At 45.0% G+C, this 21,945-nt stretch overlaps 1 protein-coding gene and 1 long non-coding RNA gene across 3 annotated transcripts in view; both read left to right on the forward strand.

The window, feature by feature from the left end:
• The first annotated feature begins 2,478 nt into the window (after positions 1-2,478).
• On the forward strand, positions 2,479-4,715 carry LOC130205492 (uncharacterized). The gene is made up of 2 exons (XR_008833928.1): positions 2,479-3,381; positions 3,676-4,715. It is a non-coding gene; the product is annotated as an uncharacterized LOC130205492 (long non-coding RNA).
• Positions 4,716-9,468: 4,753 nt separating this feature from the next.
• The window catches only part of col5a1 (procollagen, type V, alpha 1), a 66,340-nt gene continuing 53,863 nt past the window's right edge, over positions 9,469-21,945 (forward strand). For both annotated transcript variants that reach the window (XM_056431886.1, XM_056431887.1), the window contains exon 1: positions 9,469-9,865. In XM_056431886.1, the coding sequence (XP_056287861.1) occupies positions 9,766-9,865 (100 nt within the window). In that variant the 5' untranslated portion in view covers positions 9,469-9,765. The remainder of the gene's footprint in view (positions 9,866-21,945) is intronic.

The following is a 21,945-nucleotide window of genomic DNA, read 5'->3' on the forward strand; positions in this document are numbered from 1 at the left end:
TGTAACTCTCCAGCTGCTCATCCTGATGAACTCTGTATCATCTGGTCAGATACAGACTAACAGTCTCATAGTGATAATCAATGCTATGATGGCTCCATGTAGTTTCATTAATATCTTGTAGGCTAATACTAATAATACTGCCATTTGTTAAGTGTTGAAAAAGTTGGTAAAAAGTGAACCATACAGATATTTTATTTATTACTATTATAGATAAATATACCAGGATCGTATTTATGGTACTGTTTTATGGTATTGTATCAGTATCATGATATTTATGGCAGGTATGGCACAGGCGCGTCTCTAGGATTTGGATATATCTGGGGCTTAGCCAGTGCGAGCGTTGTCGACGAGGGGGGACGGGGGGGGGGGGTGCTAGTGAGAGTGTGCTCATCTGTGTGCGCGGATGTGTCGGCGCGTATCACGGCAGAGCGATGCGCGTTATGGGAGCGGCGGCGCTGGGCTTAGCCCAGTAGAGTGAAGCAGCTAAATTTGTAGACATAGAAACACTCTCAGACAGCAGCTTGCTGTTACGTGCGCCTGCTGCCAGTCTGACTCCGCTGTTTTGGGTGAATGACGTCACGTGCGACCTGGAGGTGTTAACCACTTGTGTACCAAATCTTTTTTATTTTTTGGTTGAAAACATTTGGGGCTAATGAAAAAACATCCGGGGCTTTCATAATTGACTGTAAAAGGGAATATTACTAAATAGTTGTGTTGTGCATACTGTGATATTCTGAACACTCAGGTTCAAACTGCAACATCTTTTCATTAAATACATTTGAGAAGTTAAAAATATCCCTCAATTTAGGTCTCAGCTTGTCATTCAGGGGTGATAGTGCGTCCCAAAGCCAGACCAGTGGAGAACCACTGCCCAAACCAGTGGAGAACTACTGCCCCAGACCAGTGGAGAACCACTGCCCAGACCAGTGGAGAACCACTGCCCAGACCAGTGGAGAACCACTACCCAGACCAGTAGAGAACCACTACCCAGACCAGTGGAGAACCACCTGTCTCAACTGTGAAAAAGCTTTTAACAAAGTTAATGTAATAATGTTTGTTTGATCTTTGATAAAGTAATGTGGGTTAAAATAAATATAATTAAATTAAATAGATGTATTGTATAATATTAAATACATTTGCATATATAGTTATACATTTATATAAGTACACCTAAATAAACAAACAAATGCAAAGACAGTTATTTAACAATATGTTCTGGAGTAGTTAGAATTATACCGTGTTAGTGACAACCGGCCCTTTGAGGGCAGCCATGAGGCGGATGTGGCCCTCGGTGAAAATGAGTTTGACACCCCTGGATTAGAAGATCGTGACAACCAGGTAGCGGCAGAACAGACTCAAGGAACAGACTCGAGGCTCAGCAGAGCACAAGACTTGAAGACTTGTTCACGCCAAAAAAAAAAGGAAGTTGGTTCATGAATGACTATATTATATACAATATTACTATTATTATAGGGCCCACTGACTTGGTGTCAGAATGGAGGAACTATAGATTATCATACAACGTCCAACATCGATGTTCGTGGAAGTCACCAGCACACCCCCTGCGCGCGCGCCTATCCTTCTCACCTTTTTCACCCCTGACCCGTTTTCATGCCTGATAATAGAGGTAGCATATATTTAGTAGGCGTGGGTTTTTGTGTTTTCTTTAAATAGTCATTAAACGTTAATTCAACAGCTCGTCTTTAAATGTGGTAATAAGTTTTCAGAAGAAACAGGATGATAACGTTGGCTGGTTGTAAGGATACCTGACAGATGGCAAAAGGAAGAGTTTTCCATCAGTACATGCTCCCTGTCTAATGTTAAATCCGAGGAGAAATGTGGTTGAACTAATGCTCATTAATCAGGATATCGTGATCACGATCTCAATCTATTTCAACTTCAGTGTGGCAATTCATATTCACCTCTAGCGGTGTGCTGGACACCTGAGGAGTAATTCAGCGGGCAATCTGATTGGCAGGTTAGTACTGTTGCATGTGGAATGACTAGAGAGGAAAGAAGGTAGAATAGAGAGTAAGTATCTATCAGGGGTAGGTCCAGCGTGAGGATGATATCGGCTGGGTCTTGACCCTTGCATAAAGGACTGCATAAACGCTTTGGTGTGAGCGCGGCAGTATAGTCGTGGGCGTCTGCGGAGGCTTGGTCTAGGACGCAAGAACAAGTAAAAGAGTTTACGCACTCACTCTCCTGGCCATTGGTACATTCGTCAGAGGTATCATACCTGACGAATGCGCGTTTATGGCCTACTCTCTGGATATGGCATCGGCCTATCTCAAATTTTCCCGATATTATCTATCTTGACGGGCCGGTATGACCTGCGGGGCAGGTTGTTGGACAATTTCTGTATGGAGTTGCGTTTGCTGCAAAGGCTGATGGTGCATTTCCCTGATGCAGTCAAGGGTTACACGGATGCAGGCCATCCGTGGTTTTGGGGGGTTACTGGCCTCCCTCTGTGACACAGTTGCAGTCCGTCAATGGTGATCGTTAAGCAACTTCATTAGCTTAGGAGACGCTCAGCTCCCTAAACACCTCAGGCCATTTTCGGATCCTGGATGGTCTTCCCGGGCAATACTCCAAGTATCTAGGCAGCTTTGTACGGGAGGGCCTCCTTTCTTCGATCAACGAAGCATTATGTAGGTCAAAGGGGTAGCACAGAGGCTGCTACTTTGGCTAACCCCTAGGCATCGCAGTTGCACTGATGCCGGGAATAGGACAGCTGTAGACCTTTACCCTGACCTCAACCTAATGCTGGCAAGTCATAAATCATTGAAGTCCGGCACTATATGGTAAGTCATTCATATAAATTGTTTGTGGTGTCTGGTTCAAGTATTGGTTGGCAGTGACTTGTCAGTCATCTTATGTACAGCCGTATCTCACCAGAGCTAAGGTTCCAGATCCGCTCGCTAACACGGACTTGTGGAACCATGCTGGTGCGAGGTGATCAGTTTTCTTGTGAGTTTTCCTCAATTTCCTGCTTCTACGTTGCCTCATCTAAACGGGTGCTTCTAGCATTCTCTAGTTTCACGTTGCCCTTAACTAACATGAAGCATGCTTGAGTACCTCTTGGTTCGGCCTAAGACTGGCTCCTCTGCTCCTCTCTTCCTTCCCCCGGGGAAGGTGGCCATATCTCAGACTTGGTTCCGGGGTCATTGGAAGGTTATCCTCCCAAATAGCAACTTAGCCTAGCCAAACTACTCGGGGCATTCTTTCCGGATAGGGGCTGCTACTTCGGCGGCCGCCAAGGCATCTCCGCCTCAACTCTCCAGAGAATGGGGAGGTGGTCCTCCTCTGCCGTTGGCTCCGACATCCGGCTGGACCGTGACACCATATGGTCAAATCAAAGGTCCCTGAAACCTTAAATTGGTAAGGTTTACATATAACTGGTGGTGGTGTTCATTTCGCGGCTATGCTGGCCTTAAATCTAAAAGAAGAAGAAGAATATTTTCCTGCTTTTACGTTGTCTCGCCTAAACGTGTTCTTCTAGCTTTCTCTGGTTTCACGTTGCCCTTAACTAACGTGAAGTTTCTACTTCCCTGGTTGACGTTGCCTAGTTTAACGTAATAGTTAGCGGTTTACGTTGCCCGGCTTAAAGTGATCTTTTCTTAATTTCCTAGGTGAACGCTATCTGGCGTAACGGTATCCTTCTTATTTTCCTAGGTCTCCGTTACCTGGCAAAGCGGATTATCTTCCAATTTCCAGCAAAAAAATCAGGCAAAAGATGGTATGGAAACCCGCTCTCGTTTACAGGTCCAGGGAGGGCCGTCACAAAGCTGACATAATATTCCTGTTTCCGGGTATTTCTTGTTTCTGGGTCTGCGACGAACCCGTCCAACGAGGACACAGTCTTTTTCCCGGACGTACTTCCCCGGATGCGTGGGAACGCCAGAGTCCGACAGGGGTCTAACGAGAAGCGACCAACCGATACAAATCCGACTCGAACTGTCCTGCGGTCTTGAACGTGACCCCTACTATCCTGTTCTGCGGTCTACACAGGACCCCAACCTGTCCTTGACTGCGGTCTACCCATGACCCCAATCTATTCTTGTCTGCGGTCTAACTTGACCCAACCTATCCGGTCCTTGGGAGCGACCAAGCACGTCGTGACCCCCCGCTATCCATTCGGGGATCTTAAAATCCCCTTCTCCTTTGAAGTGGTAGTTCCTATCCACACTGTCCAGTTCTGCGGTCTACTCTCGACCCCTCCTGTCCTTGTCTGCGGTGCGTCTTCACCCCTAATCTGCCTTTCTGCGTCATTTCCGACCCCACTATCATTTTCGGGATCCGGTCGGATCCTGCTGTCTTAGTGCTGTATATCTAGATCGGCACTATTAGCTTCTGCGGTCGATAGACCTCCGTATCCTTGTCTGCAGTCCTTCGGGGCCTTCCACTCTTGCTTTTTAGCTAGACCTTCTTAACTCTGTGATGTTTATTATTACGGCTAGCCTTAACCCCTTCGAACCATAACTAGTGGTTTCATGAAATGGTTCTAGGGGTGCCTAGGAAACTTCTGCGGCTGTAGGTAAGGTTTAATTTATTTTATACATATAAAATAATTCTCTTTGGGGGGATTCTGCCTGCGCAGATATCAGCAGCTCTACCCCTGGTTTATCCTACTTCAGGATGGAGTCCAATCGCCAAAAAAGACTTTGCACTATTGCAATATTCTATTGTAATAAATGATTGTTCAACTCTAAATACCCGTCTCTCCTGATTGAAATGTAGCTTAGCGAAAATTCAGACAGGAAGACAGTGGGTACAGCTGGTTCATTCACAAGTCTTGCAGCGATTACTCCATTAGCTGATTGGGGGCGGGCCCGATGAATGAACCATTTAGAGCCAGCCCAAATGGTTCTTCAGAGTGATGCCATAGAAGAACCATTTCTGGGTCCACAATGAACCTTTCAAACCAGGGTTCTTTAAAGAACCATTTCCTTAAATAGTTCTTCGAATAAACTATAAAGGTGTCTCAAGGAACCTTAAAAAAAAGGTTCTTCAAGGCATAATTTTTGGTTCCACACATAGCCTTTCAAACCATGTTTTTTTAAGGAACCATAGTTCTTCAAATAACCTCTAAAGGTGTCTCAAAGAACCTTCAATAACATGGTTCTTGAAGGAACCATTTCTGGTTCCGTAAAGACCCTTTCAAACCAGGGTTCTTTAAAGAACCATTGTTTGTAAATGACCTCTAAAGGTGCCTCATAGAACCTTTAAAACATGGTTCTTTGATGCACCATTTCTGGTTCCTCAAAGAACCCTTCAAACCAGGGTTCTTTAAAGAACCTTCTCTGTGTGTGTAGTTCCGTCTCTCGGGTGCTTCTTGGTGTGTCTGAAGGTTCTGGAATGAGCCGTAACCACCGGCGGTCCCGCCTCACATGAAACACCATGTTTCTGGTCAGAAGGCCGTTTTAAGAGCGTTGGTGTGGTGGAGGTACCAAGTCGCCCTAAATACAGAGCACCGACCCGGCGTCTGACCAAGTAACCATTACGTGGCCGAGCGGTCAGTTCAGAAAAGAACCTGTACGCTCGCAGCGTAAATATCCTGAAAGAATAAAGCTCTCCGCTTTAATGAAACGTCGAGCGACCGCCGTGAACACGTGGTGAACCGAGCTGAAGACCGGAGGGCGAAGAGGTCGATGCGCTTCAACGTGATCGTGCAGTACAGATAGTCCCTGAAGGTATCTTACAGGAGGGGAGGGGGGAGGGTCACTTCTCTTATAGCTAAGTGTCTCGTTCTTCGAATGCAGATACGTTGGTTTTTTCTTTAAATGTATCCTACAATGCTTCTTTTTTTACAGATTTCCATATCTACAGAGCAGACGTGATGTGAAGTTCTGATCCTCTTGACAGTTCTAGTCCAAGTCCACCATCTTTAGACTGTCTAAACAAAACAAAAAAGCACAGCTGGCGTTCTTGGCCGTTCACCGTGGCTCTATAAGACTTTTGATTTATTTTTTAAGTGCTGTTCTTCGCAGTAATCAGGTCACATGTGAGCTGCTTTTCCACACTTGTGAATTATTATGATACGATATAAAACACGAGGTCTCCGCGGTACTTGATCACGAGAAGCTGGTTGATGAACTTATTAAAAGTCCCCTTTTAAAATTGTTTTTGTTTCAATTAAATAAATAGAGGAAGTAGAATATTTCACGCTAAAATTGGGATCTTCCTAAAAAAAAGGAAAAGGTACAAATGAGCTGATTAGGAAATTGTAGTTTCTCAAATGTAAGAAAAATCGAAAGTTCGAAGGGAGAATAAAGAAAATCAAGTACGTCGCAGTTCCTCATGACCCTGTGAGCGCCGTGCCGGCTCTGGCTCGAGTGGTTCTACGTTCTCCTGGTCTCACACAGAGATGGAGACCAGAGGAGAATCCAGATCAGACCCCATGAGGCCCTCCGGTCTGGGATCAGATGTGCCAAGAAGCCTCCTCTATGATGGATTTGGATGCACTTTATTTGCAATTAAAACCTATTACATAAAAAACAATTTCATAGCCTCTCGACTGTCACGTTGGAAACTAACTCTCAGACTTCTGGAGCGGCTTCTTCTCTATAAGAGTTCAGAAACTGGGCACTTGGCAGATCATGGAAATCAGGCTCCGGATGCACGTGAATTAAGTTTAACAATATTTAATGGAAGGAAGTGTAAACAAACAATCCAGGCTCACGATCGTGGGTTTTCGTGGTGATCCGGGCTCAACGGGAACAAGCTCGAAGGACCTGGGTCAAGACGAAAGAGAACGATCTTTCCCCATTACAGAAATCAGCCAATCACCTACTCTCAAAGGTTAGTTCAGCCTTTAACACCTTCCCGTTGGATGAAAGTCCGCTATCAAAATGGAGGGGTCAAACGTCACGAACCCTGGGTCAAAACATCACTTCCGGTCAAGTCACTAAACAAGTATTTTCACAATAAAAGTCCTGTCTGTTATTGTCCGCATTAAAGTCACTTCACGGGCTTCAACCAGCTCCGACAATTCTGAAATACTAACTAACATTCACTCTTATGCAACATACATTAATTCTTACCATTTACATTCATCATTTGCATAGAGTAAACAGTACCTCTATGCTTTATAACACATTCATAATAATAATATTCTCCTTAATATGTCTCGGGTGGCGGTGACACACATATGGGACTCTCCTCCATATCTCACCTCGACATGGAAACCTCCGCGCTCACGGCACACACGCGTTAAAGTGATGGGTGCGTTTCCTGGAGGCGTTACACACTGAGTGCGTTGGACTTTATGTGTGTTAATTATAGCGCGTCGGACCCGTTTGACACTGAAACACACTGCGACACGCAATCACTGCCATGTGTGAGGAGGAGAGGAGGAGCTAACGTACTGGAGCTGCTGTGTGCAGCTGGGAAATAATAAACATGAACCCAGAAGAAAACATGGCCGACGACGCACGACTTTCACCCAGGCGACCGCTGTCAGTGTCCTTTTTTAGCATCATCTGTTTAGTTATTGCTCTAATCTAACCGGGACCCACCTTAAGCTCCGCCACCCACTCTGACTGCACTAAAAGTGTGCATTGAATATTATTGCAGTTATCACTTTAAGCTGTTTATTCTCTTATGAACACATGTTATTACTGGATTAACACATGTTGCTACTGGTTTAAGACATGTTATTACTGGTTTAAGACATGTTATTACTGGTTTAAGACATGTTATTACTGATTTAGGACATGCTATTAATGGTTTAAGACATGTTATTACTGGTTTAAGACATGTTATTACTGATTTAGGACATGTTATTACTGGTTTAAGACATGTTATTACTGGATTAAGACATGTTACTGCTTTAAGACATGTTATTACTGATTTAGGACATGTTATTAATGGTTTAAGACATGTTATTACTGGTTTAAGACATGTTATTACTGGTTTAAGACATGTTATGACTGGTTGAGGACAGTTTATTACTGGTTTAGTGCAGTCTAAAACTGGTTTTAAGTATTGGATCTCGGATATTTTTTTAAATTGTACGTTCTGGGCTCTGATAGAACCAACGTGTTTATTCTGTGACACCCGATTAATAAATAATAACTGCTGTTTGTATTTGGAGTTTAGCTTTGTCACTCTTTTTCTTTAAAAAAGAGCATGTGTCAAAGAAGCAGACACACACAAAGACACACACAGACACACACACACGCTCACACGCACTTTTGAAACCTAGAGGCAAAATAGTTGCAAGCACCACCCGTTAGTTTGACGTTTCTGCTCTGAGCTCCGTCGTCCACGTCAGCCCCGTGGTTTGTCTCCTCCTCCTCCTCCTCCTCCTCCTCCTCCTCCTCCTCTTCTCCCCATCAGTGCACGTATTGAGCTGGTTCGATGGTTGTGTGATGCGTTTCAGGTGTGTTTTTTAGGGAGTGTCTTATTTCCCTGCAAGGCAAAGAAGAAGAAGAAGTAGAAGAAGGAAAAGAAGAAGAAGAAGATGAGGAAGAAGAAGAAGGAAAGAAAAAAAGAAAAAAATTAATAATAATTACTATTCAAATACCTCACACACAAAGATAGATACCTCCTTCCTTACACTTTGTGGACGTTCTTGCCAGAGCATTACACTCGTGTTGCCGGTGAGCTCGACTTCATCCTCCAGCCACCGGGTCCCTCCTCTCAGAGTCAAAGGGTTTCTTAAAAAAAAGGGGGTTGCTAACAAGTGAAACGCCATCTTGCTGACTTAATTGCATATATATATGTATATATATATATATATATATACATATATATATATATATACATATATTTATATATATATAATCTTTACTTAAGTTATTTATAAAAAATATATTACATTACAAAAAGTATATATATATATTATTTATTTAAATAAATATATATATATATATGTTATTATTTATATACTTTTTTTTTTCTTTCTTTTTTTCTAAAAAAAACCAACTTAATTAATAAAGATAAAGTTAGAAAGCAGACAGAAAAAGTGTAATATGGAAGAATACTATTCAACATTATAAAAAATAAAAAAAGTGGCATGAATTTAATTATAATAACTTTATAGTAATAGATCATCCCAATAACCCATACTATGTGTCGGTGCAGGCTGGTGCAGGTGGTTCCCATCTGTATACTCAAACAACATGTCCCCCATCCAGACCCCTCAAAAACTACACGAAACAAAGTGTCTCTTTTTGTGTTCCCTCTCTTCCTCTGGAAAATAGAGTTCTCCATGTACAAAAAGTGCCCAGAGCGCAAGAATTGTAGGCGTGAAAAACTTTCCCCCTCCAAACTCTCCCTCCCACCCCCACGGCCAATAACAGCGCGCGCTGGAGCGCACGGGCTCCTCTGATTTGCCCCCGGTTCCTGGCTGCGGAGTAAGTGACAGCCTCAGGGTGGGTGGAGGGGGGCTATGGGGGGACTTTTCTTTTCTTTTCTTTTCTCTCTCTCTCTCTCCCTCTCTCCCTGTGTCGCTGCCCCGTTGGACTTGAAGGCAACACTCGTGAACGGAGGCGCGGCGGTGTGTGCAGGACAGTCCACAGACGCAGCGAGGAGAGAGCCCGTCGCTGGAGGAACGCGCACCAACCCCCCCCAAAACACCCTTATGGCTGCTTGAGAAATAACGATACACCCCCCCTTCCCCCCTTTTTGTCCTCTTTTTGGGACTTTCTGTTTTTTTTCGCGAGTCCTAAATTAGTTTGCTCCGAGTTGAGAAACAAAAAGAAAACGTAAGAAAATAAAAGAGGTGAATCCACCGGCCGTGGACGCGTGTCTCCAGCGGTCATGGAGACCCATATAAGATGGAAAGTTAAACGGAGGATACGGGACGCCCAGATCACGGCAGCGGTCATCCTGCTTTTTGTCACATCGCAAGCCAGTTCAGGTAAGATGCGGAGCTGCGCGTGCGCAGTGTGGAGGAGCTGCTGCTGCTGCTGGAGAGAAAAACTTCCAAGTTTAATTTAGTTATTTCCTCTTGAGTGGACCACTGTGAAACTCATCTTTGTGCCTTTTTAAAAGAAAAGAAAAGTATTCAATTTGGTCTGTTTGGAAACAAGGTGTTTAAAAAAGAATAAAGTTGTCTTAAGAGAGAGGCTCGTATTGAAGTGGCCTCTTACTGCTGCAGGAAAGATGTACAAAAGAACATCCAGTAGATGATACATATATAGATTAATGTGCATTAGATAGTGAAATGGTTCGCCTTTTTTTTTTTTAACAAATGCATTTTTTTCACATGTCACTTGAAGAAGTTAATCCAATTCTATGTTGCTCTTTGAAGGCGTATTATTAATCATAACTTTAATGTAGGACTTTGAAAGAGCTTTATCGGTAGTTTTTTTCTCAACTTGATGGTGAGCATAATTTTCACAAGGAGGGGCTGCAGCTCATCTGAAGTGACAGGGTGGAGCCGCCTCAAAGGCTGACATCAGAACCACAGTTTATAAAGCACAAGGCCCTTTAATAAGGCTCAACCCCCCCCCCCCCCCACACACACACATATACATTTATATATTTCAGAAATTGCATTCTACAAATTCTCCTCATGCCTCTTAGTGACAGTTATGCAACTAAAACTAAGAGTGTGACCGTGTAACGGTTTAGTGTGCCGCTTAATGAATACCAGTCAAACCCAGTCTGTGGGATGGAGGCTTCGAGGAAGAAGACGATTTATCTTCCTTCTTTCTATCATTTGACCCTTCTCTGTGCTGCCGTGGAGTCCCATGGGTGCTCAGAGGTCACGCAGCACTGTGGCATGGGTGTGTGTGTGTGTGTGTGGGGGGGGGGGGGGGGGGGCTGTGGTCTGGCCTACATGTATTATTAGCACCGTAAGACCCTGCCTCGGCTTGGTTGGCGGTCCCCTGTCTGCCGCGGGGGGGGCTCCGACACAGGGCTTCGAGGTGAACAGGTGGTTAGAAAGTGTCCCTGTAGATTGAGCCGATGTGTGACGTTGTCGTTCCCAAAAAAACGAGTCAGTGACTCACATTTTTCTGATGCTCGGTTGGTTAGTTGTTGAACGTTATTCTAATAAAAAGCAGATGCAGACGGAGCGGCTTTACAAGCTCATATATGGGGCTCCCCTGTTAAACATATAAAGGATTTACTACAGCCTGTTTATTTTCATTTTGCCTATAAACAATGATTGTTGACTGTATAACGGCTGAATTTGGGGCTGGATCTATTTCGACGCTGCAAACTGGATTCAATCGAGTCATAACTCCACCAAAGTCTTTCTTGGTGATCCTGTTTGGTGTATTGGTGTAAATACTTCATAACTCGCCACTTTAAGTTGTGTGGCACCTATTAAATATCTTCTTCGAGTTTAATATGTTCCCTTTCATTCCTTTTTTTGCTTATTTAAGTTCAGTTTAAGCGTTGGATTCAACTCTGTGTTTGCTTTTAATATTCACACTAATGTGGATTTATGATGTTATAATACATCTTCGCATGTGCAAACAATTGCCGAGTTTTTTCAAGAGTAAAAGATGAATTTTGGACCCAAAACCACAGACCTCTTAGCCTCGGGGAGGTCTGAAAACCTGTAGAGGCCAGCCAAGCAGCACTGGCTACCTGGGACCTGTCAGCACTATATACCTGCACTTGCATTCAAATGCAGGTATATAATGGAATCGTTCATGTGGGGAAAACCAAAAAGAAATGTAGGATGTTTTTTCACCACCTGGAGGCAGCAGATCGAGCAGAAAACACAACACCAGCGATCATATTGTGAGGTTCAAGGTGTGAGCGAGCAGACACAAAGTGTGTGTCCATCCACCTGGTGAATCTGACTTTAATGGCCGTTTCACCTTTTTAGCTCCGTTTTGATCTCCACCCCCTCCAACTCTTTATCTAAAAAAGGTCCCACCGTGCTAACTAGCTACCCTCCAAGTCTTGAGCTTAAAAGGTCCCACTGTGCTAACTAGCTACACTCCAACTCTTTAGCTTATAGGTCCCACTGTGCTAACTCGCTAACGAGTTGCTAACTTAACCTGTGTGTGCTGGCAGGTGTTGGGGTGGCCATGCAGGGTTCAGGCCACAGTTGGGTTACCTGACGCTTCTTCACGGAAAACAGCTGCTTGCTGATGTTATGAAAAAATACTGTTGGAAAACTTTAGCTTCAAGGTTGTTCCGGTGCAACTAAACCCTTATGTAGCTTAGCTCGTTAGCCCGGTGAATGGTTAGCCTGCCTCGGTCTACTGACGGACAAACTGTAACACACTTGTCCCCGGTTCTTCAGAGTTGATCTTTTCCTTGGAAATTAGGAAACCTCCACGACAAGTGGTGTTCACAGAAGGCCCCGTAAGATCACTGAGGTCAAGAATGAGAAGAGGGGTCAGAGGTCGAAGGTGAAGGTCGGGACTTTAGAACTGCCTCCGCTGTCGGGGTTTACAGTTTCACTGCCCCGGAGAAAGGAATTCTTGCGGTTGAAGCTTTGCTGCCCCTCGTTTCAGTAAATCCTCCTCTGCGTTGTGTTTTTCGGGGTCGTCCGTCCGTCACGTTCACTCCAACGCAGGAACTCCCGGAGGGGATTTCACCTCCACATTTGGCCTCTAGGATGCACTGGCGTCAGAGGTCAGGGTGTGTCTGAGACTTACAAATTCATACGTGTACATTATCACAAAAATTATGGAAGAAAATCTGAAGAATTTTCCAGTTTAAGAATCGAATCTCTGCAACAACGTTCAGCTTGTTGGACTAAACAGTCCCGTTGGCATCTGTGGCCCGAGAGGCAGAATTTAAACTGATTTAGGTGCTTTGTCTTCTTTGTTTTTAGCCAGTTAAAGCTTTCAGATGTCCAATTCTTCTGTAGTTTAATAACCAAACCTACCTTCTCCAAATGGTTTCCTTGAGTTGCTTCTTTGTTTTCCTCAATCAATGAACTCTATTCACAAGTTGTACAAACGTCTGTTTTGACTCTTTTGCGCTGGTGATTTATTATCATTAATTAACCAAACGTTTTATATCTGTGACGAACAATCCACTCAGGACCAGAACCTGCCAGTCGAGAGCGCTCTGGTCATCAGAAAATACTGAAATAACATTCTTTGAATACCTCGTGAGAAGGAAAACAAGGATGGATTTGGCCAAAGCTACTTATGCTAATAGAGATCCGTATTGAAAGGACCAGTGGATGTGCTAAGGAATAAGGAAATAAAGTCACGATTAAAGAATTATCCTATACATACATATATATATATATATATATATATATATATATATAGTAGGAGCTGTACATTTAAAAGTAATACGCAGACGAAGGCCTTGCTTTCTACCGAGCGCCTTCACATCTGGATTCGATAAGTTCCATTGTGCTGTCTGCTAAGCCCTCCAAAAACCCAGAAGAAATGCCTTCCAGATGTTTTCTTTCCGTTCTCGGTGTAACGGGGGGAACGTGAAGAAATTAAACTCTTGCATTTTCCAAAAAAAAGACAATACACCATTCTGTGCTGGAGACATTTCCTAATCGAATAGGGCCTCACGTCTGCACCCTTGGAGCTTGGGTTTGCACATCCAAGGTCATTTCAAGGTTATTTTTTGTTTAAGCAAGCCAACTTTACGAGTAAAAGGTTGAATATACGACTGGCCTGCAGCTGTTTGTCATTCGTCTTCATTTCAATTAGTCTAATATTTCATAGATGCGTAAATTACGTATTTTTGGTCACTGTGTGTATGTTATTCATGAGACCTTTTATAGGTCTTTATAGATTGAATCAAAGCAGTTGCACGCTTATTTTTTCTTATTTCTCGCTGCTTTCGTGGTCGAAATCATATCCGAAGACGGGATGCGGATACAGATGTTCCTCTGAGCCCTCCGCCGACGTCTGTCATCACGTGACTGTACTTTTTCTCCCGCGGGCTCTCAGTACGCCGTTGATTGCTCACCTTCCAAGTGGGGCGATCCCGAGGTCACGTCCCACTCAATCAGATGGGTGGCGGTAAGAAGAAAGAAAAGAAAAGAAAAGCGTCTTCTTGTGTGTGCCGATTGCCGTGGCGCCGAGGAAGGAATCCGAGTGAGCTGGACTGTGGAGGGAAGCAGTGACCCTGCAACTGGCATGTGCCACTTCAGCCTGTCAATGCAGGCTTTGTGGGGACTCTGTGAAGCCGGATAACAACACGGGAGATAAAACAAAGTATCCAAGGGGGCAGTTTTTTGACCCTGTCCTTTGTGCATTATTTGCCATATCCTGCACAGTATATCATCTATTACCTTCCAGACTAATTAAGGGTTAAATCATAGATTTGAGCTGCTCACTGGGCCTCTGTGCTCAGGAGCCAGATACAGATGGTTTTCTCTTTAGGTGTTGCTCGCCCAGAGCTAGAAAACCAGGCAGAGATGGATCGTTTCTTCCCTTGACAGGAGAAAAAAAGAAGAAGGGGGGAACAAAATGGAGTCGAAAAGTCAACACAGGAACACATCGGTGCAAAATAAAAGTTGGATGTGCGACGGCGGGATGCAAACTCTTTGCATTTGATTTTTTTCCCTGTTTTTTCTCGGCGGTATGCTTCGCTGCAGCGTGCGGCGCATGGGAGAGTGGTCCCTCCAGCTGGGAACAGTGCTTTTCTCTGTAATGGGGTATTATAATCATTGAGCATGGAAAGCAATGTATGACTCATCCTTTCCAACCCCCCCCCCCCCCTTCCCCAGCCACAGACTGGGCCGGTGGGAAGATGGAGCGTAAGCATTTCTTTCTCTACAAAGGGGTTCTGGTCACCACAGAAAACTTTACCGCTCCTCAGATGTTTTCTGTTTTCACTTGTTCCCGGTGATGAAATAAACATCGAGCCATTAAATCGACATTAAGTCGAGACCCCGGGAGTTTCTGTTTATTCAGCAATACTTTCGTAACTGGTTGGTTTTGTAGCTGAAGATAAAAACGTGTCAGATAAAATGCAACATTGTTGCCTATAAATGACACATGAAGTGCAACAGTGAATTGGTTTGGTCATACATGTGATGCTGCATTGTTTTCATCGTGTATCAACTTTGAGGAAGAAACACACACACGGCTGAACGCGTCAGTAACTGACGACGAAAAGGTCGCGTGTCGTAGAAAGTCATATTTCCACGTCTTTGATCATAAAGCAGGCGTGTCAAACTAATTTTCACCGTGGGCTACATCAGCATCATGGCCGCCCTCTTAAAGGGCCGGTTGCACCTGAAACTTTGTATAAACTACTCCCGAACATGTTGTGAAATAACTCTTTTTGCATGTGATTATTGTTTATTTGAGTGTAGAAATATTGTACATAAGAACATATCTCTAATAGTATCACATTAATCCAATTCATTTGAAACCTTCAAATATAGGATAGGATATTTTTCCAGAAATTGTATTCTAAGAACAGGTGATCATGTGTCTTTCATGCCGTCAGGGGCCACATAAAATGACGTGGCGGGCCGGATTCGGCCCGCGGGCCTCGTGTTTGACACCTGTGTCAGAGAGGAGCTCTCGGGACTCACATGAGGTTGTGATGTCACCACAGTCGGGTCGCCGGGAGAAGACCGCGACGGCTCGGGTGTGGAAGACAGGAAACGGTGACCCATTAAAAGCAGAGTGGACTTCTCTTAAAGAGACAGGCACTAAAAAAACAAGACAAATACAGGTATATTCAGACAGAACGTATGTGAGGATAAAGTCGAAACCCAAATATGACGTACGAACCTGTACCTCACGTAAAGAGTCAGTCAGAGATGGATTCATGTTTTTCTTGAGTCTTGAATAATTGAAATCTGCACTTAGAGGCTGTAATGACAACTTTACCAAGAAATGGAAACCGTTCATCTCATATCTTTTTTATCTGCCCGTGTTGCCGACTGAGTGAGACACATATTTTAATGTGTATGTGTGTATCTGACCCTCTGTCCTTATCTGACTCAATGTAACTAAACCTACATACTTAACTTTAGTTTTACAATATTGTACTACGCAAACTGTGAACGAATATAAAGGCCATGGGTGCCTTATTATTATAATTTGTTATTTTGTTTTGCCGTTGTTATTTTTAGTTATTTATTTTTCCTCTTTTCCTTTTTTACAATTGTAATCTGATTGAAACGTGCACACACACAAAATTAAAAATACAAATAGTTATTGATCACTGTTTACCATATTGTGCTTTATCAATAGTGTATATATATATACTGTATATATATATATACTTTATTGATATATATAAAAAAAGAAGAGATGGGTTAACTTACCCCAGGCTGCAGACACACTCTATTATCATTATTATCATAATCACTTATTATTATCAAGGGATTGATACCCCCCAAGTTTTAAAGAGACGTCCTTGTGGTTCGTTGTGTTGTCATGGATACTCGTCATCGCTGTATGTTGTCCATTTATTGATCATGTTAAGATAACATGTCCCTAATGAAGCTGGAGATGTGGGAGTTGGATCGATTGCCATTGTTCCTCAGAATATTTTAATATTATATTAATTAATTTATTGTAATCATCTCGTTGTTTGGGTGTGTGTGTCTGGCTGTGGGGAGAGCAGTCGTCTCTGAGGCGGCCGGACGTATTTTATTAAACATTTTATTCGCAGTAATCCATCACAACCGTGAAATTAGAATGAAAATCAATTAATTTCTTTTAAATAAAGCGTTTCTTCGGGACCTCGGCTACTTTCTGTTTCCGTCTCGGTCTGCAGTGGAACGTCAGGCGGTAGAACATCAGGCGGTAGAACGTCAGGCGGTGGAACGTCAGGCGGCGGAACGTCAGGCGGTGGAACGTCAGGCGGTGGAACGTCAGGCGGTGGAACGTCAGGCGGTGGAACGTCAGGCGGTGGAACGTCAGGCGGTGGAACATCAGACAGTGGAATGTCAGGCGGTGGTTTATCCTCCGGCTCGGAGAAGGTAAAACCATCTGGAGCCTGGTGGAGTCTGGCTGAAGAGGAGAGGACTCACTCTCTGTGTGTGAGTGTGTGAGTGAGTGTGTGAGTAAGTGTGTGTGTGTGTGTGAGTGTGTTCGTGTGAGTGTGTGTGTGTGTGAGTGAGTGTGTGTGTGTGTGTGGACTTGTCATTTCTTTGTGTTTTCTCACTCTCTTGATCTGCTTCATGTAATCTGTCGGTGGGTTTAACCTCTGACCTCAGGAGAGTAAGACGTGAACTAAAAAGCTCTCCTCCTCCTCCTACTTCCTTCCTCCTCCTTCTCCTCCTCCTTCTCATCCTACTTCTCCTCCTCCTCTTCCTCCTTCTCTTCTTCCTCCTCCTTCTCCTCCTCTTCCTCATCCTCCTTCTCATTCTTCTTTTCCTTCTGCTCCTTCTGCTCCTCCTTCTCCTCGTTCTCATCCTCCTTCTCCTCTTCCTCCTCCTTCTCCTCCTCTTCCTCCTCCTCCTCCTTCTACACTTTTTCCGTAGTATTTTACTCTAAATTAGATTTAAATGAATCTTTTATTCTCCAGTTCACAACAGACACAAACACACGTTGCAAAACATAATTAACCAGAAACAAACATTTAAAATCGGAATTAAAACTAAAATAACTTTCAGCGACCTGAAAAAAAAGGAATTAAAGTTTCCTGATGAAATGACGTAGCTCTACGCCACAGAGTTTGGGAGAAGTAGAAATGTAATTTTCATTTTTAAAGGAGGAAGAACGTAGTTATTCTTATTATAAGTATTTCTCAACTTTTTCTGCACGCGCGTGGTGACTGGACCCCCCCCCCCCTGGGTTTCCTCATCATGTCGACATGAGAGTTGTGTGTGTGTGTGTGTGTGTGCGCTCCCCGGATGCCCATGCGGTGTCTATAATGCGTTCATCCTAGCGAGCACAATGCACCGGCAGTGTGATTCCCAGGTCTGGTCACGTGACGCCCTCAGAAGCCACGACCTTGAGGTCGACCTTGAGCCTCTTCTGTTAGTGATCACACCTCTTTGGACCCGGTGTCTAGATGCATTCGGTATTTTTGACTTTCATGAGGATGCCCATGAACCCGTTGGGGGGGGGGGTCAGAGGCACACTTTAGTCTCCATGGTTACGCAACACCAAACAAAGCTGCTCCTACAAGTACCCTTGATTGAGTTAAATTGAGCCGGAGCCATTTTTATTATTATTAATTTGAATTCCACCGTTTAATTTGCGAAAAGATGAATGTCTCACTTCCTTTGGTGACAGCGTGTTGCTTTAAGCAATTAGCAATTAGTCAGTCGGGGGGAGGGGGGGAGGGGCTTAATTGCCACCGGCTGCATTCTCAGCGAGGCTCCGGCTCAGAAAACAGCCGGCTTCAGTTTTTACAACAGAGTCGGGCGAGAAAATAACTTTTTTAATTCTCTTTTGTCCTGATGCGCTCTGGGAGGGGGAAGTCTCTCGTTCCTGTTCTTCCGGGAGAGGCCGGTTCCTCTTTACGGCTGCTAATTACACCGTGTCCTCAGCGCCAGGTCAAGCATGCGCCTGGAGAGTCAGGCCTCACTTCAGGAAGGGGGGGGGGGGGAGAATGTTAATCTCCCCCCAACTCCCATGAAAAAGTCTAGTCCGGCACCCCTCCTCCTGTCAAATGAACTGGTGCCGTCTGCAGAGTGTGTGTGTGTGTGTGTGTGTGTAACTGGAGGGTAGATGGATAGGTGAGGGTGAATGGGATCCGCCTCAGCGTTGGCACCGGGCCGAGAGCCGGGTCATGAATCCGGCTCTCGGGCTGCTGCTACAGAGAAGAAGAGAAAGGTGGAAGTAAAAAGGAAAAGAAAGTGAGGTCGGGAGCGGACGGAGTTCACAGAACCGTTCTGTGATAGCAGAGTGAGCCACGCCCACTTGGCTAGTTTTAAATTACTCACTCATAAACTACTCGTAGTTTCATGAATGCATTTGTCTATATTTGAGTCAACCAGGTTCATCAGGTAAAGCTTTAACTAGTCTTGCGTGTTGTAGATCTACTGGTGAACACATGAGGCCTAGTGGCCGAGTGCAGTATTGCAGGCACTTGTGTTCCTGGAGTTGATGTATGGATAACGTGAGAGGCACGACGTGCTACTTCTTCTTCTTCTTCTTCTTCTTCTTACTCATTCTTCCTTCTTCCTTCTCCGTCCTTCTTCTCCTTCTTCTTCTTCTTCTTCTTCCTTCTTCTTCCTTCTTCTTCTTCTTCTTCTTCTTCTTCTTCTTCTTCTTCTTCTTCTTCTTCTTCTTCTTCTTCTTCTTCTTCTTCTTTGGCTGGCAGAGAGCAAATGTACACAAGGCTGCGTCGTATGAACAGTTTTCTGTGTAGCCTCTTGGATGTGAGGGGCTGTGGTCAGATGGGGGGAGGGGGGGGGGGGTCCAGAGGTGTCGGCCTCTCAAGGGATCTGCCCCGGCTAAGTGGGTAAACATCTCACCCTAACATGGTGGGACCGAGACCCAGAGGATGTGGTCGGGTCAGGTCGACCGCCGGTGACGGAGACCCATGAATGGAGGTGTGTGAAGACCCGGGAACGACGGAGGGGAAGAGAGTCGGTGGTGTTTAAGGCGGTATGACGGAGGGGAAGAGAGCTGGTGGTGTTTAAGGCGGTATGACGGAGGGGAAGAGAGCTGGTGGTGTTTAAGGCGGTCTCTCGGACGGGTTTCCGACACATCTATTCGTTTGTCTTGACCGAGATACGTTACGCTATCCTTTCACCGTTCCTCCTCTCTTTTTTCCCCGTAAGCCGCTAATTGGCCTCTCCACCTGGCTCACCTCCAGATGACCCAGAAGAACCCCCAAACCCCCTTTCCAGCCGCCCCCCTACCCCTCATTTTAGATCCAACACTGGATCCGGAAAAAAAACCTGGGCGTAAAAAAATGAATGCAACTGATTTTTATACGAGAAAAATGGGAAAGTGGAATTGTTTTGATAATGTGATGGAGAAGCAGCGATGGGAGGGGGGAGGCGTGGCTAAGGTGGCATTGCCATGACGATTGCCCCACCCCTCCAAAAAGCGTCCTATCTTCATGGGGATTAGTTTGTGTCAGTGTGGATTAGCAAAAGCAACACTCCTAAGGGGGGTCGTGACACCGTTAGCATCGACTGGATGCTCTTCAGTCTCACCTCAAAACCCCAACACCCCAAACACCCCTTTTCCTTCTTTCTCTTTGGTGCTACAACGTTGTTATCGTTATTTTGACATATAGTTACGATATCCAATGAACGTCGCCCCCAAAGGACCTCAATTTGAACGATGGATCAGGGTCTGTGTGTCGTTGTCCTTCGGTAAAGTCTTAAAGCGATCCCTCATCTACCGGTTCAGACACTAAGAGACCTTTGAGCACCTTTTCCCACGCACAGTGACACCTTTAAGGCGTTTTATATCACGAGGTTTCAGCAGGAAGTGTCTCTAGCAGCCGATGCGAAGGTCACATCCATATAAGGGAACGGAGGAGAGAGACTCCACGAAGACGAGACTGGAAAGGGAGGCGCACTTAGACCTGGCTGGTTATCACAGCCTCCTCCCCCCTCCCCCCTCCACCACCGCTGGCAGACCTTAATACCGGGGTTCAGTGTGACATGTGAGCTCTAACTTTTTCCCATTAATTATTGGACAACGGAGATCTTTCCACGCCTTGTATGGCGCTCTCTCCGTGCAGCCGCCGCCGATCGATCGTTTTATTTCCCAAGGGAATCACGAGCTGCTGGATGCTGGGGGGTTGAAGGAGAGGTGCCAAAGGGAACCGTCTGTGAGGAAAGGGAACCATCTGTGAGGAAAGGGAACATCTCTGAGGAAAGGGAACCGTCTGTGAGGAAAGGGAACGTCTTTGAGGAAAGGGAACCGTCTGTGAGGAAAGGGAACGTCTCTGAGGAAAGGGAACCGTCTCTGAGGAAAGGGAACCATCTGTGAGGAAAGGGAACCGTCTGTGAGGAAAGGGAACATCTCTGAGGAAAGGGAACCGTCTCTGAGAAAAGGGAACGTCTCTGAGGAAAGGGAACGTCTCTGAGGAAAGGGAACCATCTCTGAGGAAAGGGTCCACCACCATAGGCTTTGCTTTGGTCTCCTAGACGTAAAAAATACTTTTTATGTGTCACTTACGTCTCACGGAATCTGATTTGCGTTAATATCCGCCCAACAGATACTAAAGACATTCAAGTTGTAGAGTCTGGTCAAGAGAAGATGTGGCAGCGGTTGATGATGCATTCAGGACCATGCTATTCTAAAACACGTAATTATTGTGTTTTTAAAAATGTCATTTTATTTCTCATCTCTATTTTAGTAGTTGTTTAAAGTATGCTCCTTCGTAAAGTTATAGTCTACGATGTAAGTGTTGCTTTCCTGGGTCCTTTATTCGATCCGGAGACCTTTCAGACGTTTACTGTCGGCATTCAGGTCCCTGAACGCCTCAGTTGCTCAGCAACCAGTGTAACAGACTCAAATAATCGATTAACGACGTCGAATGTGTTTCTCCATTCCCGGGCGGATGGATTTGAGGCGTTCGTGGACATTAGGCGATCACAGTGCTGCAGAGCGAAGCCTCCTTCAGCACCTCCTGGTGAGTCAAGGAGGCTCCTCCCTCTGGCCGTGGCGGGGGTCACCGCTCGTCTTCATTAAGAGCCGACGACAGGCGGAGCCGTCTTCCTGTTGAGAGCCTTCACTGGTCTGCAGGCCCCCATCAGCCTGTGGTATGCACCTCCAGACATGAGCAAAGAGGTCCTTCTGACATCCGGACTCCGGACTCTGGAATCTAGACTCTGGATTCTGGACTCTGGACTCTAGACTCTGGATTCTGTACTCTGGACTCTGGACTCTGGACTCTGGACTCTGGACTCTAGGCTCTGGTCTCTGGACTCTGGTCTCTGGTCTCTGGACTCTAGACTCTTGACTCTAGACTCTGGACTCTGGACACTGTACTCTGGAATCAAGACTCTAGACTCTGGAATCTGGTCTCTGGTCTCTAGACTCTAGACTCTGGTCTCTAGACTCTGGACTCTAGACTCTAGACTCTGGTCTCTAGACTCTGGACTCTAGACTCTGGACTCTGGTCTCTGGTCTCGAGACTCTAGACTCTGGACTCTAGACTCTGGAC

The sequence above is a fragment of the Pseudoliparis swirei genome, chromosome 15 (genome assembly GCF_029220125.1).
Source record: "Pseudoliparis swirei isolate HS2019 ecotype Mariana Trench chromosome 15, NWPU_hadal_v1, whole genome shotgun sequence".
Classification (NCBI taxonomy): Eukaryota; Metazoa; Chordata; class Actinopteri; order Perciformes; family Liparidae; genus Pseudoliparis; species Pseudoliparis swirei.